The sequence below is a fragment of the Rhinolophus ferrumequinum genome, chromosome 10, assembly GCF_004115265.2.
Source record: "Rhinolophus ferrumequinum isolate MPI-CBG mRhiFer1 chromosome 10, mRhiFer1_v1.p, whole genome shotgun sequence".
Taxonomy (NCBI): Eukaryota; Metazoa; Chordata; class Mammalia; order Chiroptera; family Rhinolophidae; genus Rhinolophus; species Rhinolophus ferrumequinum.
In genome coordinates this window covers 18,713,446-18,739,495 of record NC_046293.1, presented here as the reverse complement: position 1 = coordinate 18,739,495, position 26,050 = coordinate 18,713,446, and the positions used below count along the sequence as shown (strand labels likewise).

At 36.1% G+C, this 26,050-nt stretch overlaps 1 protein-coding gene across 3 annotated transcripts in view; it reads right to left on the bottom strand.

The window, feature by feature from the left end:
- The window catches only part of BLTP3B (bridge-like lipid transfer protein family member 3B), a 79,140-nt gene extending 53,090 nt beyond the window's left edge, over window positions 1–26,050 (bottom strand). The window contains exons 1-3 of one of the 3 annotated variants that reach the window (XM_033116414.1): window positions 25,752–26,049; window positions 16,214–16,361; window positions 835–997 (exon numbers count right to left, since the gene is read on the bottom strand). In XM_033116414.1, the coding sequence (XP_032972305.1) occupies window positions 835–897 (63 nt within the window). In that variant the 5' untranslated portion in view covers window positions 898–997; window positions 16,214–16,361; window positions 25,752–26,049. Of the gene's footprint in view, window positions 1–834; window positions 998–16,213; window positions 16,362–25,751 lie in introns of all 3 variants that reach the window. The other 2 variants (XM_033116415.1, XM_033116413.1) reach the window with 2 other exon arrangements.

Genomic DNA, 26,050 nt, shown 5'->3' with positions numbered 1-26,050 from the left:
AACAATTTTTTAAATTCTAGAATTCTGACCTATCTTTTTGTAGATATTCAAGACAAATACAAAGTGAGGCCATTAATATAAAATGTAGAGAATATCAAATAAATACTATTCTGCACTACATACATGTCTTTGTAGATATTTGGCTTTATAGAAGCTGGAACAGAAAATTAAAGGTGACTGTGAAAGGACATATAAACCTTTTCACAATCTTTGGTGCCCAATTTTAATTTCATGAAACAAATTAGCATTCAATATTTCTACTGAGCAGACTTCCAAACTCAGCTTAGTCTTTAAGAGCAAGAAGTGATATGAAATGATTAGCATCAAAGATAATAACTAGGAATAACTTTTAATAAGTAGGAGTAACAAAAACACTTTAAAATCCTCCAAAGAAACAAATGAGAAAAAAAGATAAAATTTCAACTGGAAGTATAATATACAGAATGAAAGAACTTATCAGTCCTTATGTCTTCCTTTGAAATAGTGTTTACTTATTACCAATTTGTATTGTCCCATTTGACAACAAATACTATGAAAAATGTCTTTGAATGTGTGCCAAATTTAACAAATTATTTTATTAATAAACTATCAATAATTGTATTTAAATGTTAATAACATTAAATTTTAAACAAAATTAAAATCTATAAATTAATGTATGACTTTAAATTCATAGGCCACACATTCATGCTATTTGGACAAATGTATTTGTCTTTTTAAATCATATTAATAAAAATTCTTTACAGAATTATCTGAAAGAAAATATTTCTCATAAAACATACAGGTGACATTAAAAATAAAAATAGACAATTCTTTCCAAAGATATCAAAGTCTCACCCTAATAGATGCTTTATTACAAAAAACTTTGTTGATAGCGAGCCATGTCGGCAAATCCAACATATTCTGGAGCACCTCTTCATCCAACTCCAAATTCTTCAGTTCACCTTCTCCTTTAAGGGTACTTAGATTTATCTTGTCAGGAGATAAATTTTTGGTAAATCTGAAAGAGTGTATATTGACATTTATTTTAGTGTCAGTTACTGTATCCCAGTCATTCTTACAAACATACAGAGCGTTAAAAATGTAAAATGTAAAAAACCCAAAACTGCAGTGATAACTCTACTTAAACCCATGTTTTTCAATGTGGTTTGTTATTGTTTTGATCTCTCCTGTCCATAGCTGTCTTACATAAAGCCGACAGCATGTTGGGCATACATTTGAATATCATATTCCCCTATGTAACCAAGCTATGGCTCCTAGTGCCTTTCAAATTTATGAATATTTAGTGAGTATCCACTATTTTCCAGGCACTGTACAAGGCAGTGCAAATCATACATTGTGTTCATTTCACTACACTATACATCACAGGGGATATTCCTACTCTACTAACCAACCTACAAGGAAAGTAAGGGAATGAAAGGCACCTTTAGAAGTAGCCGCAGCAGCAGGCACTGCTATTCATCATGTGAAGAATGATGATCAAAGGGTATTAGCACTCCCTTTAGAATAATCCACTGATTCCCAGCTTTAGAAACTGACCCACTATTCCAGGAATAAACTATAGTACACATATTTTGTTCTAAAAGGTCTCTGGGGAAGGAGATTATGCGACTCTATTTAGCAATCAATGCTGGTACTTTTCTATATTAAAAATACCAATTATTTATAACCCTGAATTAGCTGTTCAAATACCATTTATCCTGTCTATAGGAATTAAGATAACTGAAGTAAAAGTGTGTAATGAAAGTGCCAAAAGTGGACCCTGAATTCTAACTCAAGAACTCAGATCCTCTATAATGACTTAAAAAGGAAAGTTCTTAAACCTAAGAAGAAAGATTGGAAATAATAATAAAAGTAATAGTAAACATTTTCTGAGGGTTTATTGTGCACCAGGCTCTTTGTGTGCATTCATTACTTCATCTAACTCCCATGATAAGCCATCAGGGTCAACACCATTTTTATCACCACATTTTATGAGTAAACATAATGAGTAACTTATATGCCCAATGTCACAAATAATGATGATAGTAACAGTAATAATAAATTACACATGTACTTTATTTTCATACATATTACTTTACTTATTCCTTAAAACGTAAAAATCCCCCAAAATTAAAAATTACTAACTTCACCCAGAAAGTACTTTTCCAAAAGTGAAACTAATGACAAAATTAACTACTCGCTAACAAGAATTATTGGCCAGTCTTTTAGTTTTTTCTGAAATTAAACATTAAAGTAGCAAAATGTACCAGTTTATTTACATGCCCTACACATCAACAAGAATATCAATCAACATACACATGCTTCGCCACGGACTCTAAACCAGAATTTCTTGAGCCAGAGAGATTAATCTGGAAGACAAAGAGGGGACCGACTATACAAGGCCTTAATCATTTTCATTAATTCATTTAATAAATTTTATCTTATACAGTAGCTATTTTGTTAGAACATTGATGAGCTGCCATAGGAACTTAACTCTTGTTTATGTCAATAGCCTGTGGTAAAACTGGTTTCATTATACATCCTTTCCCCACAGTTCCAAGGACCTATAGACGTATTAAGTCAGGACGTGACTGTTCCCATAATTTAATAGGCACTGGGAATTTGACAATGAACAAGAGATTAAAATAGTCTCTGCCTTCATGGAGCTTAATGGGGGGAAGAGTGTGCAGAGGATTAAAAAATAAGTTAAACATACAGTAAGCCAGGTTCTTGTATCTATGGAGGAAAAAAGCAAACTAGTAAGGAGGTGCAAACAGAGGACTTTTTAATTTTTAAAAAGATGAACAGGAAAAGCCTCATTGAAAAGATGACATCTGGGCAAAGATTTGAAGGAAGTGAAGGAGCTAGCTATGCAATTATTTTGAGGAAGAATGCTCTAGGCGAGTAAAGGCAAGGACAAAAACTTGAGGTACAAGCTTAGCATGTCTGAGGAACAGCAGGAAGGCCAATGTGACTGGAGGAAATGAACAAGAGCAAGAATAAAAGGACATGAAGTTAGAGAAATAACAGGGACCAGACCACGAGGGACCTTTTAAGCCACTCTAAGGACTCTGGCTTTTAATCTGAGTGAACATGAGTTACTGGAGATGGTTTTGACTAGAACAGAGGACTTCATTTTTAAAGGATCACTCTATTGAGAATCTATGAGAGGAGGGCACGGGCAGAAACAGGGAGCCCAGACAGGAGGCTATTATTGCAATAATCCATGTAAAAGAAGATGTTAGGTTGGATCAAAAATGGAAGAGTAGGAAAGAAATAGTCTAGAGATATTCTGAAGGTAAAGCCAACAGGATTTGTATAGACTGAAGTCAAGGATGACGCCAAGGTTTTTGGTCTGAGTAAACGGAAAGATAGGTTGCCATTTATTGGGATAAAGAGACAGAGGGAGAAATAAGTTTGGGATTAGCTTTCGATAGTTTAAGAGATGCCTATTAGGTATCCAAGAGGAGACGCCAATTAGGTAGTTGGATATTCAAATCTCATTCAGCAGCTACAGATATAAATTTTGTAATCACCAATGTTAATAAATAGCATTGATGGTCATAAGATGGAGACAGAAAATGAAATAGCTCAAAGACTGGTCAGGGACCACAAAGAGGCCAAAGAAATGTAAAAGAAAACAATAAAGGAGATTAAAAAGACAGGCCAGTGAGGTAGGAGAGAATTGGTGTGTGTGGGGGGGTGTTCTTTCTTTCTTTCTTTCCTTTCTTTCTTTCAGTGAGAGAGAATTTAGCAGGCTTGTATGCTGAGGACAACAATGCAAACAAAGAAAACTAGTATTGATGGTACAAGAAGGACAAACAATTGCTGGAGCAAAATCCTTAATTATAAGACAGAGTACACAAGCAGAGTTGTTGACTTTGAATAGCTTTGACTTTGGAAAGCATGTTAATATTCTACATATGTAAAAAAATAAAATAAGAATGAGAGGAGGAGAAACACCTAAAACTGAACTTAATTGTACTTCAAAAGTACTGTAACCATACTCAAGGAGAAGACAGGAAGAAGTACAGACAGGGGCAGAGGGACTAAGACTAATCTGAGTAACTCATGAACAACATTTGACTCTATATCTTAGTGTTGGGCAGGGTGGAACGTGTGTGCATGTGGCGGGGGGTGGTAAGTGGAAAAGTCAGGCAACATCCTGATTGCGTATGTACAAGAATGTTCATCTCAATGATATTTCCGAAGGGGAAAGAAGTGAAAGCAGTTAATAGTCCAAAAGGGAGTAATCCCTTTAATTATGATACATTGTGCTATATGCACATCAAATAATGTGGTGGGGTTTTTTTTTAGATTTTATTGGGGAAGGGGAACAGGACTTTATTGGGGAACAGTGTGTACTTCCAGGACTTTTTTCCAAGTTAAGTTGTCGTCCTTTCAATCCCGGCTGTGGAGGCTGCCGTTCAGCTTCAAGTTGTCCTTTCAATCTTAGTTGTGGAGGGCACAGCTCAGCTCCAGGTCCAGTCGCCATTGCCAGTTGCAGGGGGCGCAGCCCACCATCCCTTGTGGGAGTCAAACCGGCAACCTTGTGGTCGAGAGGACACGCTCCAACCAACTGAGCCATCCGGGAGCTCAGTGGCAGCTCAGCTCAAGGTGTCGTGTTCAATCGTAGTTGCAGGGCGCGGAGCCCGCCATCCCTTGAAGGACTCGAGGAATTGAACTGGCAACCTTGTGGTTGAGAGCCCACTGGCCCATGTGGGAATCCAACCGGCAGCCCTCGGAGTTAGGAGCACGGAGCTCTAACTGCCTGAGCCACCAGGCCGGCCCCAAATAATGTATTTTTGCCAACCATATAAATCAATGTTTATATTATAACGTCTGGTGAAAATTCAAGGTTCAAAATTATATGCAGTGATGTCAATTATGTAAAAATGTATTATAAAATCTCAAATATCAAGAGTACCTATAGTTGGTGAGATTTTAGATTTATTTCTTAATCTTTATACATTTCTGTATGTTTAAGTGTATAAGGAGCATATATCACTTTTATAAATACAAAAGTTCAACAGAAACCCAAAAAAAGACAGGTCTGGCAAGAGTAAAAGTGAAAGATGGAAAGATTGAAACATATGTCATTCACAAGAATGCTATCTTCAAATTATTTCATACCAAAGGGATAACATCTGCAAAGAGTGTGGGCCTTTAAAGTCAGACAAACAGGACTGAATTCTAGTTTAGCCACTTATGTGACACTGCTGTGCCTCAATTTGCTCATCTATAAAATGGGGAAAATAATACCACCATCAAAAGATTTTAGTGAGGATTAAAGATAATATACAAGTATAAAGCACCTGGTACAAAACAGATATTAAGAGTTCCCTTTCTCCTTCCTTCTATTTAAATTATGAACATACTGATTATAGTTTTACCTGGAGCAATATCAAAAGTTTATGCTTATCCAAACAAGATTTTAAAATGGCTAAGCTACGGAGCTAATCTTGAAAACATATTAATGTGGCTGATCTATTAAAATATTTTAAATAGAAAGCTGAAGATATATTGGTAACTGTCATAGCCACAGCTATCAAAAAGCTGGTTTCTTATATTGAGTGGAAGTGTATACATCAAATTATTTATCTTCTATTATTCATATGTTAGACTTTACATGTATTTCAGTTTGCACAAATGTTTCCCAAATCATTTATTAATATAACATGCTTCTTCCAAAAACAGAAACAGGAGAATGGTTCTCCAGCCACATTTGTCGAAATTGAATTGATGTAGAAAAAGCAGACTTCCATTAAGTGTATACTAGGCAAACAAAGGGAAGAACACTCACAGAAGAGCATTAAGGCACGGGAGAGCTATGTGTCTACCTATGTTTTTTCCAAGTGTTGCTGCAGGCTCTTTGGACTAAATTGCCATTTGTAGTCCACAGATAACTTGTAGTACCCTTCTAAATATTATAATTGAGAAGGGGTATAATCCTGGGCCTGATCCTAAAGAGAATAAATTGTTAACTGAAATAAACCATTTCAGCTATCTAAAGAATCATTTAAAGCTCTAAAAAGTTACATAAACATTTTAAATCTAAACTTTTTTTTAAAAAATGGTATAAATCTAGGTCAATGAATTATTCTAGGTCAATAATTATTTACTTGGTAGTGATGGGGGGGTGGGGAGAGAATGGAAGCATGAAATCTACATAAAACCAAAGCAGATTTGTTAATATATTCAAAACAAGGATAAAAGAGAAAGCCGATTTACCGGAATATGTCAGTTATAACAACTACACAGAAGTAATAATAGTACACAACAAAGATAAAAATGGCACAAGTCTTACTGATACTTTTATTTGTAAAATTCAGAACACATTGTTTCTTTACTATGTACATTATGGCATGCAAAGAGGTTTATTTTAAAATAAACATGTCCTTTATTCTAACATTAGTACCATATAAAATAAATTTTAACATGAATGTATATATTTTTATTGGTAAATTTTTAACAATGTAACAATTTTAAAACATACTTAAAATATGAAAACAGGCTTCTATTTTATCCCAAATCTTCTTTAATTACACATAATACACGAAAATAAATTTACTAGTTTTGTCAGTATTAACAACAAAAACAGCTAACTAACTAGAGGAATAAAATTTCCAGACAAATGGAAAGAATTGGCTTAATTTGTATTATACCTTTTACAATCAATACATAATTATTAGAGTATAAATTATGTGCAAAGCACTGTGCTAAGTAAACATTTAGGGCAAAACAAAGCAAGCTAAGTCCATATAATCAAGATTTGTAATTTGATTAAGGAAACATAGCATAAATGCATGAGAAGTCAAGAATCCCAGCTCTCCAAGAAGAAAAATACCACCTACTACTTAACCTCTCTGAGCCTCAATTTCATCAACTGTAAAATGGGGATAATGATATAGTACTTGCCTCACGAGACTATTAACTGAGTAAAAACATGTAAAATGCTAGGAAAACTTAGTGAGTGTTAGATATTATTAAGACATGGGTGAAAACAGGTATCTGAATAATACAGAGGCATTACATAACCAGTGATCAAAATTTTCTAAAAAGTTTTTGTCCTGATAAAACACTAAGTACGCGTATGCAGATCATAAATAAGAAAGGTATAAATTTCGTGTTTCCCCGAAAATAAGACCTAGCCGGACAATCAGCTCTAGTGTGTCTTTCAAGCAAAAATTAATATAAGACCCGGTCTTATATTATATTACATAAGATCTGGTCTTATATTATAGTAATATAAGACCGGGTCTTATATTAATTTTTGCTCCAAAAGACACATTAGAGGTGATTCTCTGGCTAGGTCTTTTTTTCGAGGAAATACGGTTTTATATGTAATGTTACTATAAATTTTAGTCATGATTTATTTGAACTTTCATCAGATTCATTTTATAGCTATGTCATAAAAACAAAGAGCATACAGTTGTTTTATTTGTTCAAGCAACCTGAAATTTGTGAAATGAACCATCTCCAGGTTAAATATAATATTTGAGTGTAGAATCATAGAATCCTAGAGCTATAAAGAAACTTAAAACATAGTTTATAAAAACCCTTTTCCAACCTTCTTTCACGCTTACCTCTTTGCATTCATATAATGAACCTCTGGGACATTCTTTTAAAACCTCTCCAGCAAATATGCATTTCCTGAATTACTTACCTTGTCCTGAAATTATTTCTGGTTCCTGTCTCTGTACAAGTTAAGAGGTTCACATCAATGCCTACTGCTTTTCTAAATTTAAGAAGAGGTTATGCTACTAGATAGCATTTTCTCAAATAATAGTTGTAATTAGAAATAATTATTTCTATTCTATATTTCATGCTATAGCATCAACAACTAGATTTTACAGAGAATTTAACAATGCATTTTAAATTGTTTAATTAAAAAATTTAAAGTAGGCACTCAATCTGAAGTTCTTGGATGGGCTTCAGGGGTGCAAGATATTTAATCATATTTATCATATCAAAGGAGGTTTGGGGACATCAAAAAGGCTAAGAACTATTGTCCTAAAGAAACATGATTAATTTTAACCATCTGGAAAACAAATTACTTCAACACCGTAATTTGATTTTTAATAGTTATTTAGTTAAATTAATTTGTTATTAATAAACAAACACCTCTTAGGGTGGTTGCCCAGCTACCAGTGGTTCCATCTTCAGAGAAAGTCTATAAACATAGAGGAAAGGTGTAAATCTAAGACATTTTAATATACTTCCTTGGTCACCGATGATTGATCTAGAGGTTGTCAAGGCATCTATGCTGCTTAATCAGATTCATTCCTTCAAACTCTGAAATTAAAGCACTACCTTTGGATCAAGCTGACAAGTAATGAAGGAGTATAATTGAGAGACAAACACAGATCCAACATTTTAGAACTTAAAAGTACTATAAAGATTCTTCCTGAGGCCGGCCCGGTGGCTCAGGTGGTTGGAGCGCGGTGCTCCTAAGGCCAAGGTTGCCGGTTCGATTCCCACATGGGCCAATGAGCTGCGCCCTCCATAGCTAAGATTGTGAACAACAGCTCTCCCTGGAGCTGGGCTGCCGTGAGCTGCCATGAGCTGCCGTGAGCGGCCGGCAACCAGCGTGGCAGCCGACGAGAGCCACAGAGAGCTGACACATGAGCTGCTGTGAGCTGCCTACCTATGACTGGCAACGGGCTGCCTCAGCCAGAGGGCGGGCAAGGCTCATAACACCAGCATGGGCCAGGGAGCTGTGTCCTACACAACTAGACTGAGAAACAATGGCTTGAACCAGATTGTGGGAAGCGGCGGAAGGGAAAAAAAAAAATTCTTCCACCATCATGTTCTGTTCTCCTCAATTGGGCCCTACTCACATACCCTTCAAATGAATTAGTAATTAAAAGCACTAGCTAATATCTCAAAGACTGTGTGCTCCCACAAGGATTAAATTATCATTGTATACGAAGAGATATTACACGAACCCAATGTCTCTGTGTAAGTAAATTTAACAGCTTCTGCTTGTTTTTATTCAAAACAGGATTTCTAGAAGAGAAAAGCACCCTAACACCACATGTTAAAGTCATACAAGAGAGGATGTTCTTGGCGAGACTTCCCAAAATCTGAAGGACTGCCAAGTCCTCTGGCGAGGAACACGAAGTTATTAATCTGCAACTAATTACATCCTTTCACAGTCCATGCGCTTCATCATGCAGTCAGAAAAATCCCTCCACTCAAAACTAAGCGATGAGGCTTTTCTAAAACTCAGATTCCTCCTTTTCTCCCTTACCTAACACCATTGTTTTTGCCCAAGTTGTACCTCCTTTCATTTGCCCCCATCTGAAAACTAGCTGCTTTCTTGCCCTATTCTGTGCCTCATTATCTTCAGGCTCAAAAAGTGAATGTTATTTTCATAACTTTTTGTATAAGTAAAGTCAAGAAATATACTTTATGTTACAATCTAATACACACACACACTCGACAAAAATTTCATGAAGTAATAGTGTAATACAGTCTGATATTTTCTATTTTATTTCATTCTTTTACAATGGTAATCACAACCTACTACACTAATTTCACAAGGCAAGCTATGTTCCACAGTTTAATAAACAATATATAAAAAGTACAATACATCATGACCAAGTATTTATTCCAGGAATGAAGGTCCATTAACATTCAAAAATCAACTAATGTAATTCACCATATTAAAAGTAAAATCACACGATGATTTCAATAGAGGCATAAAAAAGCATTTGACTAAAGTCAGAGACATACATGGAAAAATAATTCTCAACAGAAGAGAAATTCCCCCAAAGGACATTTATGAAAATCCTACAGCTAAAATAATACTTAATAATGAAAGACTAAAATACTATTTCCCTAAGACAAGGACAAGGTAAGGATATCTGCTCTTACTTACCACTTCTATCCAACAATGTATTGGAGGTTCTACCCAACGCAATAAGTCAAGAAAAATAAACAAAAGGGATCCAATTTACAAAAGAAGTAAAGTTGTCTTTTTTCCCCAGAAAACATGATTATGGAGGAAACCCTACCGAATCTTTAAAAAAAAAAAAAAATCTACCAGAACTAACAAATGAGTTTAGCAGGTTAGAGGATATAAGACCAACATAAAAAATAAAGTCAATTGACACAGGAACCAAACGAAAGAGTTTCCTTCCAACAGCAAACCTGGAATAATTTGAGCAATAAAATAAAATATTGGATTATAACCCAAATATAAAAGAAATATACAGGAGTCTACACAGATATAAACACATGATTAAATAAATAAATAACTGGGAGAGAACATATAAACCTCACATACAGAAAAGTTCCAAATTCCAGCCTCAGGGAATAATTCCTGACTCCTTTTGTGGGGCTGCCCACAGTACTTCCTTCCAAAGCATACAGTAGGAAAGTGGGGTAAAGAATAATTTTACAGTGGAGAACCTGACAGACAATACATCAGCCAGGTGATCAACAAAGGTCAACATTCACAAGGGTGAGATAGGTTGATACAATGTACCCTTAATATGATGTAACACAAATGGCACTTGACCTCTGTGGTCTTCTCACCAAAAACTCAAAAGCCCATTCTAATCATGAAAAAAAATCAGACAAATCCTGACTGAGAGACACTTAACAAAGTATCTGACCAATGGTACTCAAACCTCTCAAGGTCATCAAAAACAAGGAAAGTCTGAGAAACTGCCACAGCCAAGGAAGAGCCTAAAAGACCCGATTACTAAATATAATTTGATATTCGTAATGGGATCCCGGAACAGAGAAAGGACCTTAGGTAAAAAATTAAGGAAATATGAAGCATGGGCTATAGTTAATAATAATTTATAAATATTGGTTCACAATTGTGACAAATGTACCATATTAATAATGTTAATAATAGGGAAGACAGGACGTAGGGTATACGAAAACTCTCTGTACTACTTTTTACAACTTTTCTATAAATCTTATTTTAAAAAATCATTGAGCTGCATATGGAAGGTTTATCTATTTTATTATATATAAATTTCAATCAACAGAAAATGCAATAAAAGTATTAATTGTGTTTCTACACTTCTAGCAACAAACAATTGCAAACTGAAATTTAAAAGTAACTTTTATATTAGCATAACAAGTATGAAATTTTTAGGGATAAATCTCACTAAAGGTGTGCAAGACCTATATACTGAAAATTACAAAACATTGCTGAAATTAAAGAAGACATAAATAAGTGGAGAAATAAAACATATAGGTAGATCAGTTTTTTACCCAATGTCCTTTTTGTTAAGATGTCAAATTTCCCCAAATAGATTTATATATAAATCCCAAGTAAACACCCAGAAGGCTTTTGGTAGAAATGACAAGCTAATTCTAAAATGTATTTGAAAATGCAAAAGACTTACAGTATCAAAATAACTTTAAAAAAGAGAAACAGAGTTGGAGGCCTTGTATCACCAATTTTAAGACTTATCAAAAAGCTACAGTAATAAAGACAGTCTGATATTGGTGCAAAGACAGACAAATGAACAAAATACAGAATCCTGAAATAGACCCAGATTTATAGTCAGTTGATTCTCAACAAAGGTGCAAAAGCAGTTTAATGAGAAAAAGATAGTATTTCAATAAATTGTGTTGGAACAATTGTACAGCTATGTGCAAAAAAAAAAAGCAAACCTTAACACTTACTTCACACTATAAACAAAAAATTAACTCTAAATGGATCACAGACTGAACTCTAAAAACTGAAATTATAAAATTTTGTAAGAAAATATTGGAGAAAATCTTGGGGATCTTGAGCTTGGCAAAGATATCTTTAATGCAACAAAAAATTGCACAAATCATAAAAGAAAAAAATCAACAAATTACACTTTATCAAAATTAAAAATTGTGCCCATCAAGACTCTGTTACTAAAGGACAAGCCACAGACTGGAAGAAAATATTTATAAAACATGTTTGAAAAAGAACTTGTATCAAAACGATATAAAGAACACTTACAACTCAAAAATAAGACAATCCATTAATAAAACAGGCAGAAGATTTCAACAGAACTTCAAACCAGATGGTAGATAAGCACATGAAAGAAACATGTACAACATCACTAGTCAATAAGGAACTGCAGATTAAAAACCACCATAAGATACCTCTACTTCCCCACTAAAATGGGTAAAATTAAAAAGACTGACCATACTGAGTATTGGTGAAATTATGAAGCAACTGGTGAGAATATAAAATGTACACTTTGCAGCCACTTTTAAGACTCTGGAAAGCTCTTCAGCAGTTTCTTAAAAAGTTATATATGTATCCACATATAAACCCAATCATTTTACTAGATATTTACCCAAGGGAAATGAAAAGCTATGTCTTTACGAAGACTCATACATGAATGCTCATAACAGCTTTATCTGTAATAACCAAAAAACCCAAATGACCATTAACAGGTGAATGGATCAACACGTTGTGGCATATCCACAATAGAATATACTCGACAATAACAGAGAATGCATAAAACCAAATAGATTAATTGTAAAATAATTACGCTGAGGGAAAGAGCCAGAAAAAAAAAAAAGTATGCTTTTTCATGTATATAAAATTCTGGAAAAATGCAAACTGATCTAAGTGGAATAAAGTAGATCACATAATAATAAAGGACAAGGCAAGAGGGGAAGAGGGAGAGAATTACAAAGGGGCGTGAGAAAACTTCTGAGGGCATATCTCAAAATTTCATCAAATTGCATACCTTTAATATGTGTAGTTGATTACCTACAAATGAATCGTATTTCAATAAAGCTATTTAAATCCCATGTATATACAATTGGTTATACAAGATTGGCTGATTTTCTTTACTTGCATATTACAAAAATAATTAAGCCAAACAAACTCTGTATATTGGAAATGTTCTCCCCAAAAGAGTAATTTGTCATGAGCACACATTGATATATACAAACATACACACACTCACCTATATAAACGTGTAGGTGTATGTATACCTCAATAAAGAAGAATGGACTAGGGAGCATTTGAGATCTTACTCCCCAGCATATATCGTCAGTTTGGCTCAAATAAACTCCTATTAAAAAGGAAAAACAGAAAGAAAAAGAAAAGGAATGGACTAGTTAACTCAATAAAATACAAAGGAATAAGAATTTTTACGGTATTTGAACCATGGCTTTGTGAAAACTACACCACTGCATTTGTCATATAAAGATATTAGAAACGGCTTTATTAAGCCAAGTAAAAAAATCTGAGTAGAGCCACAGGCAGCCCTCATACTAACAAAGAATATCAAATAATTTCAGAATTTTAGCACCTGAAAAGTTCCTCTAATCCAAAGTCCTCATTTTATGGTAGAGAAGGTGAAGCCCAGAGGGGTTAAGTCAACCGCTCAAGGTCACTCTAAGGCAAAGCCCAAACTGTCTAAGTACTTTTGTACAATTTTAACTTGAAAGGTATTTTAGGATCAAGTGCCATTGTATTATCATATTGATCAATGTTCAATTCAACAATATTTACTGAACATTTAGTAAGCATTATAGGAGTCTATGGCAATTCTCATCCTCAAGGAGCTCTCAAGGTCAATTTGTGAGGCTTATTAAATATTTAAGGCATAAATGTTGTTATTTTTTTTAATGAAATCTACAGTATTAATGGAACAAGGATCAAGAAAGGTATGCACATAATCTTTTGTTTTTGAGCATTCTCAATTTACAGTTTGTTTGACTTGGTTATTTTTGTAATAAGCATGTAAAGAAAAATCAACCATTCTTGTCTAACCAGTTTTTCTACCAAAACATTTAAAGAATGAAAGAGGTTGCAAACTGGCAGCCTGTGAGCTACATTTTACCCACATATGTTTTGTCCAGCCTGCAATGTTTTAAAAAAAACCTGATGTTGTTAACATTTAAAATGGGTGGACCTTACACTGAAATCTGGGTTCCTGAATTTTGTTGAAACATTGGAAGATGTGACACAACTATGCATGCATCGTTCATGGCAAAAACTTGAGAACTGATTAGGCTCTTGGGTAACTTAATAAATAAGACATAATTACTGCTTTCAAAGACCTCCGTTTATCATTAGAGACAAGCACATAACCAAATCATCACTGTACATTAAGGTCTTACCACGTGCCAGGCACTGTGAGACAATAAAAATGAGAGTAGGACAAAATGGAGGCACAAGGGAAGAGGTGATCAATTCTGTGAAAAAGAATACTGCTTCAGGAAGGCTTCATGGAGGAGGCAGCACTTGAGATGTTTTTAAGAGTGTTTTTGCCCGGTAAATAAGGCAGAGGAGGACATGTCAAGCATAGCAGAAGTATGTTCAAGGTTACATGATCCCAAAGAGTGGGCAAAGATGAAGTATAAGGCATCGGGTAGTTTGGAAAATGATAAGCCTTGAAAGATGGTATGAAGCCAGATTACGAAGGACTCGTTATCCCATGTCAAGAAATGTGGGTTTCATCCTACACGTTAGCATCATTCCCACAGTGCCACTAAAAAGACTGCTCATGATTCAATGCATATGGGAGAAGAAATAAAAATGGAAAAGATATGACAGCTGACCCCCTTAATTACTGACTCAACTAGAGAAGCTCTACTTTTGTCTATTTTATGCAATGAAGTACTATTTTAATATTTCTTTGGACAAAAAAAATTCTACTGTTATAAACAAACTTTTTAAAAAAAGCTTAAATATGAACCATTAAAAGATTTTTTTACCAAGAAATTAAATGATAAGATTATCATTTTGGAAAGATCTCTCTGGTAACAGTGCCAAGGATGGAAAACAGTATGAGACCAGAAGGAAATGAGAATTAATTGCAACAACTGACACAAGAAATTTTGAGTTAAATCTGGGTAGTGACAACAGAGATATTTAAATCTTATTGATACCTACTTTGTGCCAAGCAGTCTGCTAGGTGCTAGGTTCAGGAGAAAAAAAGGAATTCAAGTGTTATTTAAATAAAAAGGAATCATAATTGATTAAAACAAGAAAGTAAAGAAAAAGAAATTAAGTTTGCTAGGTGACTTGAATAAAGGCATGGATAGCTGTGGTTTCAACTTAGAATAAATTCCAACACCTCATCTTCCACAGGCTAAGCACAAAACGGGTCAAAAAAAGACATAAGGAGGTGCAATCTAGAAAAAGCAAAGGGTTATAGCTATAACTAGACTTCAGGTGAAAAGGTCCCAGAGAATTTGCTAGAGGTATATACAAAATCAGAACCATCCTCGAATGCCATTATAAACACCAAAAGACCTTACCTATCCATATACTAGAGACAATCTCAATGGTTTCATGAATGGTCTATCTAAGGTTAAAGCATGGCATCTTTCCCTTAGCAATTTTGATAGAGATCCAGATACTCAAATGACAGTATGGAACCAAGGCAGACAAGAATACCGAAAAACAGCACTTACTTATTACATCATAATACCTATACAATTGCTAGCAAACATATGGCCAACCTGTTTATCAATTGTCCCGTTACTCGTAGGGTAAGTATGTAGTTGCACAATTCCATTCATGGTCAGTCTTTAAAGAACGATTTCTTACTACACTTTTAGCATAGGTTCAGAGTATTTATGTGGATATATTTTCCAAGCATTAGAAGTATTCACTAATACGTGTTTCTAGGTTTTTCATCAATTTCTAAGTTGAAAGAAATTCAGTGCCATTTCCACAAAAATCTGGTTTTACAATGTAAGTGCTTTTCCTGATAATGAATTTTAAAAAGGGGCAGAGGAGAGAAGAATGGGGTGGGAAGCCCTACATTTTTTAAAAATGAATCCTATTTTCACTGCTGTTCATGAGAGTCATTTCAATCTCTTTGGTAAAGATTATAATTAACATTAAGTACACAAAATAAATTCTGAAGTCCTTCAGTGAGAGAACTGATCAAAATACCCTCCTTATCAAGAGCTCAACCCTCATTAATCATAGACTATGAAGTCTTACCCATTAAAGAGTAGATCAAATGCTAATTACTATTTCTAAATAGCTGACTCTAAGTTATAAAACTCTCTTTGGGCAACATCAGGAAGAGCTGGTTTTAAGCAGAAGTGCACTGCCAAACCTCATATATTAGAAAAGACATTTGAAGAGAGGAATTGCTTGAGCCTGTAGCCACACAAAAAACAAAAATGAAATCGGTATCTGACTAAAACAGTATGAATTAGAAATTATTCTCTAAGTATCTTTCTATGGGGCATAAAAGTGCTTGCATTTATAGGAAGAAAACAAAACGATGGGGAATAGAAGTATTACCTGAGGGCAGGAAATTTCAGACAAAAGGTCCCTATTCCTGGTGAAAGCAAGTAGTCAGTTGCCAGGGTTTCTTAGACTCCTCTGGTACTCATTTGGGTGATAATGAAATTCACAGCACACCAAACTCCACCACAGCCAGCAGGGATCGCTGCAGGGAATGGGTACACAGGGGACACAGAAGGGAGCAAGTTTAAGGGAAGGAAGAGGAGAGGAATGATATGATAAAAATATTTAGCTATGAGTCACTTTTTAAAAATACAGTTGTATTTCACAGTGGATGAACTAAAGGCAGACGGCTCAAATTCTAAGATAAATTAACAGTCTATGATTTCTTCATTCTCTCTACCACTGGAATTACTACTAATCTACTAAATTAATATGTATTTAAAATTTTTCATATTAAAATGCTACTTAACAAAAATGAGATGGCTATATTGTACAAAAGTTATACAAAAACTGAACTGTATAATTCAACATTAAATGAAGCCAATTAGGACAAGCACTCTAAAAGTTAAACAATCTACAAATACAAATTGTCAATTTCACGCTAAAAGTCCCAGTTACAATTATTATCCTCATTTCATTTCACAGAGAATACCAGAGTAAAGTTACCTATGAAAAGCAACCTACAAACCAAAGAGAGATCCACTAATAAGCTATATCTGTATTCTCAAAAGTAAACTGGAGAACTACAGTATTTATCAGGAAAAGGGTTTTTAATCTAAATTTTTTGGATATGAGTCAACTTTTTAAACCAGCCAAAAATGGATTCAGGACCAATGGATTCTGTGAAGGCTAATGTAATATACACTTATTTCTCCAGTCAGCTAAAAGTGTTTCTGAACAACTACTACGGTGTTTCCCCGAAAATAAGACCTAGCCGGACCATCAGCTCTAATGCGTCTTTTGGAGCAAAAATTAATATAAGACCCGGTCTTATTTTTAATATAAGGCCGGGTCTTATCTTATAATATAACACAATATAACATAATATAATACAATGTAATGTAATGTAATATAACATAACACCCGGTCTTATGTTAACATAAGACCGGGTCTTATAAAATATATAACATATAATATATAATATAATACCCGGTCTTATATTAATTTTTGCTCCAAAAGATTCATTAGAGCTGATGGTCCGGCTAGGTCTTATATTAGGGGAAACACGGTCTGTACCAGAATCCTGCGGCAGATGCTCAAGTACAATGGCAAACAAGACAAGCACAGAGCCTATCAGGATGCTTCTGCCCTTAAAGAGATGACACTCTACAGAACTAACAAACACGAAACTTTTCTTTAATAAAACAATGTATTTTAAGACCTAAAAGAGTTCAAAATGAAGATGACCCGTGAAGATGAGCCTAGTCAAAGTTGCCTATGGGAGATGCACAAGTAAAATGAAGCGTCAGAGGATGCCCTGTCACGAAGGTATGCGGACAATCTGGATGCAGGAAATAAAACAAAAGGTGGGGAATAGAAGGGGTGGGAGAAATCTAATAGTGAAAAACAGTGAAAAATAAAATTGCAGCCAAATTTGGAGGACCTAAATTACCCTAAACTTCTCTAAATACTTGCATTAAATATTCCCTTGGTGTACACGCTATAGTGAGAGAAAACAGATTTAAAACTATCCATTTTATATGACTAAGCTGTTGTTTATGTGCTTTTTTAATTCAATATTTCTTTGTAAGTTTCTCTGAGACTTAGACTACCTTTGTCTCATTGTCTCTACTGCTGTTAAAGTTGCATATAGTACTTTGTGACTCTCTCATAAAACTTATATTCTAACTTGAATGCTACTTACATCTACCACATTGTTTCCGGAAGACATTCCTAGCTCTTAATTTTACTTATATATCTTATGGAACTTTCTTTAAGTATTGGTAGAAAAAAGTAAACAAATGACTTATCAATGAGGATAATCATACTTAAAATAGTCCTTAAAGATAAGATAAATATCATATATTATAGATGCCTCTTTTTATAGTACATTTCATTTACATATAAAGCATCACAGCAGAAGAAAAATTTGGAACAGAAACTCAATTTAATATCTAAAAATATAGTTTTACCAAGTTTTAAAATTTCTGAATTTTCTAGTATTATTAAGTTTATCCCTAAATATTAATTCCTAACAATAAAACTACAAAAGGTAGCAGTGGCAAAAAGAAGCCAGAGATCCCCTTCTTAATAGTATTTTGGGGTAGAAAAAGAGTATATATACATATAGCTAAAATTAAGTCTTAATAGATAGACTAACGTAATAGTGATTCAAAATTTATACACAACATTCATTTTGTCTAGAAGTCTCAAAATAAGTCAGTGAATTATAAGACAGACCAATAGCAAGTCTAATGCTGCATATTTCACTCATGGAAATAATCATTAAGTCTTCTTGTAACTTACATTCAATCTGAGCTCCAGTCACTAATACCAACTGATTAAATACTAATATTTAATAGCAATATTAAATTACTCATCCTAGGTAATCTAATACACAGAATTTAAAACATGTATAATTGATAAGAGATCAACTTATTAAGGAAAATGTTTAGACCAGAAACTGCAGTATTAAGATAAAGTTTAATATTGCAAAAAAGTAATATTGCAAAAAAATGATGCAAATAAAAAATGGATGGAGAAATTATGCTTCCACAATTTCAAAGAACTGCTGAGTCAAAAGATTCCCAAGTAATAAAAGAATCCCTTAAGGGATACTGCAGCAGGATAGTTAAACACCATAAGAGTAATAAAGGAAACATTGAAAACTGAGTAAAAGAAAACCAAGCCATTAAGTGGGAACAGCAGCCTGAGCAGGCAGCATAGAAAAATAAAATTAAAGGGGTGCTGGATTAGTAACTTAACCACTTAACACTACGTGTCAAACCTTAACCTTGGGCAAGTGACAAATCTCAATGTTTCATTAATTTCCTATTCATAGACAGGAACAAATCCCTTCTGATTCTAGGATGGTGATACTACAATATCCAATGGACCAAGCATCCAACCCCTTTTTCACCTAAAGTTTTCAAATCAATCTCCTGAAAGTAACTTTTGCAAGAATCAATATCTGATATATTTGGAAATTAATGTGAAAGAAATGGGCACCTGCTTGATTTCAGATGCTTCTATATAGTGAACTTAATATAAAAAAAAAAATCCACCCCCTAAAATTCAACTCACAATTCACTCTGCTGTAATCATGTATTGCATAAACCAAAGGATAACCACATAAAAAACACTGACATTGTTGCCAGTCTAAATTAGTTCACAAGTGAAAGGGATCTTCATGATATCTAACAGGCATCCAAATCAATGTACCCAAAACCAAACTCTTGATCTTCTTCCATAAGCCTGCTCCTCCTGCAGTCTTCTCCAACTCAGTGAACAGCAACTCCACCTTGCTAGTTGCTTATGTCAAAACTTTGGAGTCATCCATTACTGCTTTCTGTCTCAATCACATTTTATCTGTCAGCAAATCCTGTGGCTCTACCTTCGAAATACATCTAAAACCTGATGATATCTCAACAACGCACTGCATCCACGCAAGTCCAAGCCAGTATCTTTCTCACCTGCATAGTTAACACTGCTAATAGGGCTCCTGTTCCTGACCTTGCCTTCCTATTATTTCTTTCCCACATGGCTGCAGTGTGATCCTTGGCTCCAAGCCTTCCAGTGGATTCCAATCTCACTCAAGTAAAAGCCAAGTCATTACAAGGCCCCACAACATCTGACCTTTGATCTCATCTTCCTCTACTCACTTCACTCCTCACTCCAATTTATCTGCATCAGTGGCTCAAACATATTTCACAAATAACAAGCAAGCTTTCCCACTTCCGGATCTCTGCGTTTGCTTCCAACAGCTCTCTTTCAGATCCCTTCTCAAAGATCACCTTCTCAAGTAAGGCTTCTGGAATCAACAGGTTGAAAATTGCAAACCAAACCCCTACCACTTTGCACTTCCTATTTGCTTTCCCTGTTATTTTTTTTTTTTTCAGTAGCATTTACCACAAACTGATACAATGTACTTCATTTATTTACTTATTCACTATCAGCCTCCTATTCTTAAAATATAAACTCCAAGGGGGGGGGGCAGGGATTTTTGCCCCAGTGCTATGGACTACTACCTGGTACAAAGTAGCACTCAGTAAATATTTGTTTAATAAATGACTAGTATATCTAATGTCAAAATCAACATTATCAAGATTATTTTTAAAATAATACTGTCAATTTAAGTAACCAACGTTACTTTAAAAAAAAATCCCCAAATTTATAAAAGTAAATTTATTTATAATCCTAAAAGGTAGCATTTAACTCAATCTTTTCCCAGTTGCCTAATCCAAGTAAAACAAATCTGGCAAATTTCAATGGCAATATAGCTCTAGAAATAGGTTACATTTAGTGATCCTATTCCTGCTTCTTATGCCAGAATGGGAGTTACTGAAGTTTCCCAAGAGCTGAGACCATATCTTACCCATCTTTGCATCTCTAATGCTAAGTGCTCAAGACCTGATATACTTAAACTCAAAATTTATTGATTGAGCTTTACTATGAAAGTGAACAATGTGAATAATTATCCTATCAATAATTATATAAAATTATCATTTGAGAAAATAATTTCCGACAGTCTAATCTATGTTGTATTTCCTTTTCAGAATGCCCAGTACAGAAACAATTATAGACCTAGCAGTATTTATCTCCAATTACATGCACCTTAACTTCAGCAATTCACTTCCATGGCCCTATCTGACATTTTGTCCTAAGCTGGACCTATTCTACCACTAAAATAGTAAACTTCAATGCGACACTTTCAGACAAAACCTCCAATCCTTCCAGTTCTCTCATTTGTTTTTCTCAACTGCTCTTCCACCTAGATAAAATTTCTAATCCTTGGACGGTTCTTACGCAACCTAAACCACCTCATCAACACATCGTGAGGCATTCTCAACTCTCATCTCTTTGCCATTCAGTCACAAGATCCTGCAAGTGGTCAGCCCTTCCTAATCTCCTTGACAAGTATCCCAAATATTTAGCAATTTCCTAGACCACCCTCACTTTCTATATGTCCCTTCCTCTTAGTCACAGTTTAGGGAACATGACTTGTTAAAACAGTCAAGTAATTTCTCCTACCTAGATCCTTGGAGCCAGTTGGATCCAGTCCCTTTCCAAGTCTGCTTTTCTAACCTTCCCATAAATTCTGTGGGATACTGACATCTTTCCAATGCATTACTTTTCTAATTAAGTTAATCACAGCCCCTCTGTGGACTCTATACCCACCCCAGACAAATGCTCCTGAACCCTGGACTTCAAAAATAAAACTGATATCCAGACATCTTTAGTGATCATGTCCTTCTTTTGTCTGGAATTCTTTATTAGCGGTCAGTCACCTCCTGGGATGAAGTTCAATTTCCCTAACACAGCAAATGAGGCCGTCTGAAATCTAATTTAGTTCAGTGCCTATTAAAGATACCAAATGGAGCAGCAAGCCTGACTCAAAATACTAGTTCTCCCAATAACCATATCTGCTGTCTGTATAATCCTTTGCCATTGCCAACTGATCCATGGATAAACAGAAGTGGGCCAAACAGGTTCTCTTTCCCAAAAATCTGAAGCTTGACAGGAAGGATCACAGATTGAGAGTTGTGAGAGATGGGATAGCACCTCAGTAGTGGTTCTCAACCAAGAGTGATTCTGCTCCCCAGGGCACATTTAGCAACGTCTTTAGACATTCACTGTCAAGACTGTGGGAGTGCTATGGGTACCCAGTGGGTGGAGATCAGAGATGTTGCTAAACATCCCACAATGTACAGAGCAGCCCTTCACAACAAAGAATTATCTTGCCCAAAATGTCAATAGTGCTGAGGTCCAAGAACTCTTCCAATGAGGTTCTAGGAATTGGCTGGTTTCTGCCCTTCCCCTGATTCTGTGTCCCACCTGAATAGCTTTCTGTTCCATTTACCTTTCTACCTAAGTGAAACCGAGTAGGTTTTGTTGTTTGCAGACAAAATAACCTTAACTAGCACAATAACCCTAGTTCAGTCATCTGACACACACGTGTACACTTTAAACCAGTTTCTCAACCTCAACTATTGACATTTGGACCAAATAATTCTTTGTTGTGGGGAAGTGTGCTGTGAATTGCAGGATGTTTAGCAGCTGCCCTGGCCTCTACCCACTAGATGCCAGTACCCTTAGCCCACCCATCCCCCCAAGTTGTGACATTCAGAAATGTCTCCAGACATTGCCAAATTTCCCTGGAAGGGCAAAATCACCCCTGGTTGAGAAACACCGCTTTAAACTGCACAAGGACTCCACTCAGGTGTGGTGTCTGTCTGTCCTGCCAACTCCCACGCCCCAGTAAACTTTGTGCCAGTTATAGTCTCCTTGAGCCAGAGAGATAGGGGGGAGGGGAAGAGGGATCATCTGTATCTGCCTCTCCCTACCCCTGTGCAGGCCCTGACTTAAATATACCCCCATCTTCCAGCTTCTATTGCCCCGTCTTTGCCTTTGCTCGGGCACGCATGTACACGCACTCAGCAACAGATAACGAGGCCTGGAGCTGAAAGGGAGCCCGTCCTCTTCTTTTCTTTCTTATATTTCTTCTAACTTTTCTTTAGAACTTTCCATTCCCTGGCGAAAAAAATACTCTTTTAGAAAAGCCTCCAAAGCACATTCTGTGCCTGTTACAGTGTGAAAGATCAGAGTAATTTCTCCTTCAAAGACTTCCTGTTTCACTTCTCTTAATATTAAGAACTCCAACCCCACCCCACCACTTACACACATGTGCACACACACTCTCCCTTCCTCCCTATCAGTTTCAGATTAGTTCCAAGTACACAAACTAATTTTATAAACAATGCAAGAGTTGCTTGGGATACAAACTAAACAACAATTAGGCAAGGAGTAAGTATATAGATTTACAGGTCTCACATATAGTTCAGCATTTACTCAAAGCATTTGTTAATTTCTTAAGCACAATTCCTCTTTCATACTGTTCTGATATACCAGTTTATCAAGCACCTATATCCAGGTAACACTGGCCGTAATCTTACAATTTTACCATACTCCGGTCTCAAGGCTCAGAGTAAGCATTCTCTTCCTCCTGTTTTCGCCTAGATAGCCTTCTCCCTTCCTGGAAGATCCCCTATATATGTACCCATAAATGATCACTTTCCTGGTCCTTCCTTGCCAGGACACCAAAAGCGCATTTACTCCATGATTCAATTACCCATTGCTTCCTAACTCCACAGGTAAAATGTGATAATATTGGTGGCATACTGTCTTGCCTCAGTTAAAAAAAAATAGCAATATGAGGGAGAAAGTCAGTTGATTGGTGCCATTCATCCATTCATTCAAAAAATAGTTGTTGAGTGTACATTATGCTAGAGTCAAAACAAAAATCCTTACCATCATGGGGTTTACATTCAAGTGGAGAAGACAAACAGCAAACAATATATATTGTGACAAATGAAGATGAACGTTAGGAGAACAGTGTGTTCAGCCAGGTAAGGCCTCCTTTGAGAAGGTGCCATGGTTGCATCCACTGGCCATATGAAATGTCTACTATTGGAAAGTAATGTGTTCTAAGTATTTCCTGTTAAAATGTATTAAATTGTATTCCAGATTATTATATCAACATAGTGACATCTTCATTACTGGAAAATTTGTAAAATCAATCTTGACCCATGTAATTGCAAAAGTTCATTCCTATTTGAACAACTATTATTTATCACAACACCCACCTTGTTTCATCTACCGTCTCCTTTAGATTTATAAATAACACCATAAAGTTAACAGCAATAGCATCAGTTAATGAAGAACATGAATTTGATACTCTTCAAGACACCTGAGGTGTTTTGAAATACGAAATAATTAAAATCTTAAGTGTTTCAAACACTCAGCTCTAAAAAAAATCCTCATTACTATTTACAACACAGATATTAGAAATCACACAGATTTAAAAATAATTCTAAGGACTCTATTCTAAATATATGGGTGTTGTTTATTTTGTGAAGTAAGCCATTACCTTGCCTGTTAATTTTTGAGTCCTTCTCAACTGTTGTACAAGAGAAACTCTAATGCCCTAAGACGTTCGTTAATAGAATTAACTTTCCTCCCATGCATCTAGAATACAACTATTAATATCTATGTACCATCATCCTTGGGAAAGTAAGAAAATAGACGTTCAAATCATTTTCTGTAGGTGTGAAGATTCAGTGGAACTGAGTATGAGAAAAGCTAGAAGATATCTGCTAAGTCAGATCTTACCCAAATAATAAATTAAAAATAAAGATAAAGCCTTCTTCCAATATAAGTTATTCATATGGACAATATGTACAATTTAAAAAAAAACTTTCCAATTAGTGATACTAAAAAAATGTATATTCACAAATGCCGCTATAATTTGTTACGTTGAAAAACTGTTATGTCTTATTCAATGTTATGTCTTATTCAATTAAGTGTGGAAAATATTTGCTGAATCAGAGAAATATTGATTTCGTTCCCCAATATATAATCTGTGGTATATATAACGATCTGCAGAATCAAGAATTGTCTTTACAAGTATATTATACCCAAGCCTTTTCCTAAAATGAGTTAAAAACTAATCATCAACTCACAAATAACAGAGAAAAGGGTCATAACCAAGCGCTTTGGATTCACTGTTAACAACTTGGAAACAAGATCCTACATTTAGCCTGTGTCTGAGACAAATATGGAGAAGCCAGGAGCAACAAACTGCCAGCTTTACTGAGTCATGTTTCTGACTAAAACCGCATTATGAAATGGAAAGAATGACAACTCTAGGGTTTATCACCAAAGATGTTGACTCCCTGACTTTACGGGTCTCAGATTAAAAAAGCAAAAACAAACAAAACAAAACAAAACAAAAACTGTTTTCTAAGAACAACCTGGGGCTTAAACGACTCAAGAAAGAAATTGCCAGAGCTGGGAACTCTGGTTATTTACCTAAAACAAATCTTAACCGTGCAAACAGGCACACCCTCTAATGCATCAGAGCGGGAACGGCAAGGTGGGGTGAATTCAGAGCAATAACAAGGTTAACATTTCACTAAGACAAGCCTCAGCCCTAGGAGTCCACACTGCGCCAGACGCCCTCGGTTAACGGAACCGCTCCGCTCCGAGTGGAGGCGAGCACAGAGATCAGGTTCATCCGACCACAGAACCCAGGCACTTGGGTGCCGCCTGGCCGTCTGCAGCCTCCGCGCAGCACCGCTCAAGAGGGGCTCCCCGGACGCTGCGTCGGGGGCGATCTGAGCCCGCTGTCTCCGCCGGCCGCCCTCCACGCTCCTCCACGAGCAGGCCGGGGAGAAGCCGTCCAGGGGCTGACTCGTGAGGCCAACCACTGGCGGGAGATCCGGGGCCGCGCGACCCCTGCCCCGACTGGAGCAGGGAATCCAAGGGTCGCCTCTCGCACGGCTGCCAATCTCCGCCGTCCCGGAGGCTGCACGCTGCCTCGGGCGCCGACTACGGCGGAGGTGAGCTGGCCCCCACGCCCGAGGCTGTCACTGACCTGGAGAGGTGTTTCAGGATCTGTTTTTTGATGAGCCCAGCCATGGTGTCGGAGCGGGAGGCACCGCGCTCTCTCTCCGTTACTCACTAACTCCTCTCTTTGGGGCCGTCTCCTTTTTGTCCGGGTTAACCCGGCCGGGGGAGAGGCGCCCGAGCGCTCACGTCCAGGACAGACCCGAGGCCCCGGCTGAGGCCACAGGCGGCGCCGCTGCCGCCGAGGAGCCGGAACATATCGCTCAAGCTGCCACAGCCGCCGCCAGCGCCATCTTGGCTGCAGCATCACCTAAGAGACCTGGGGGA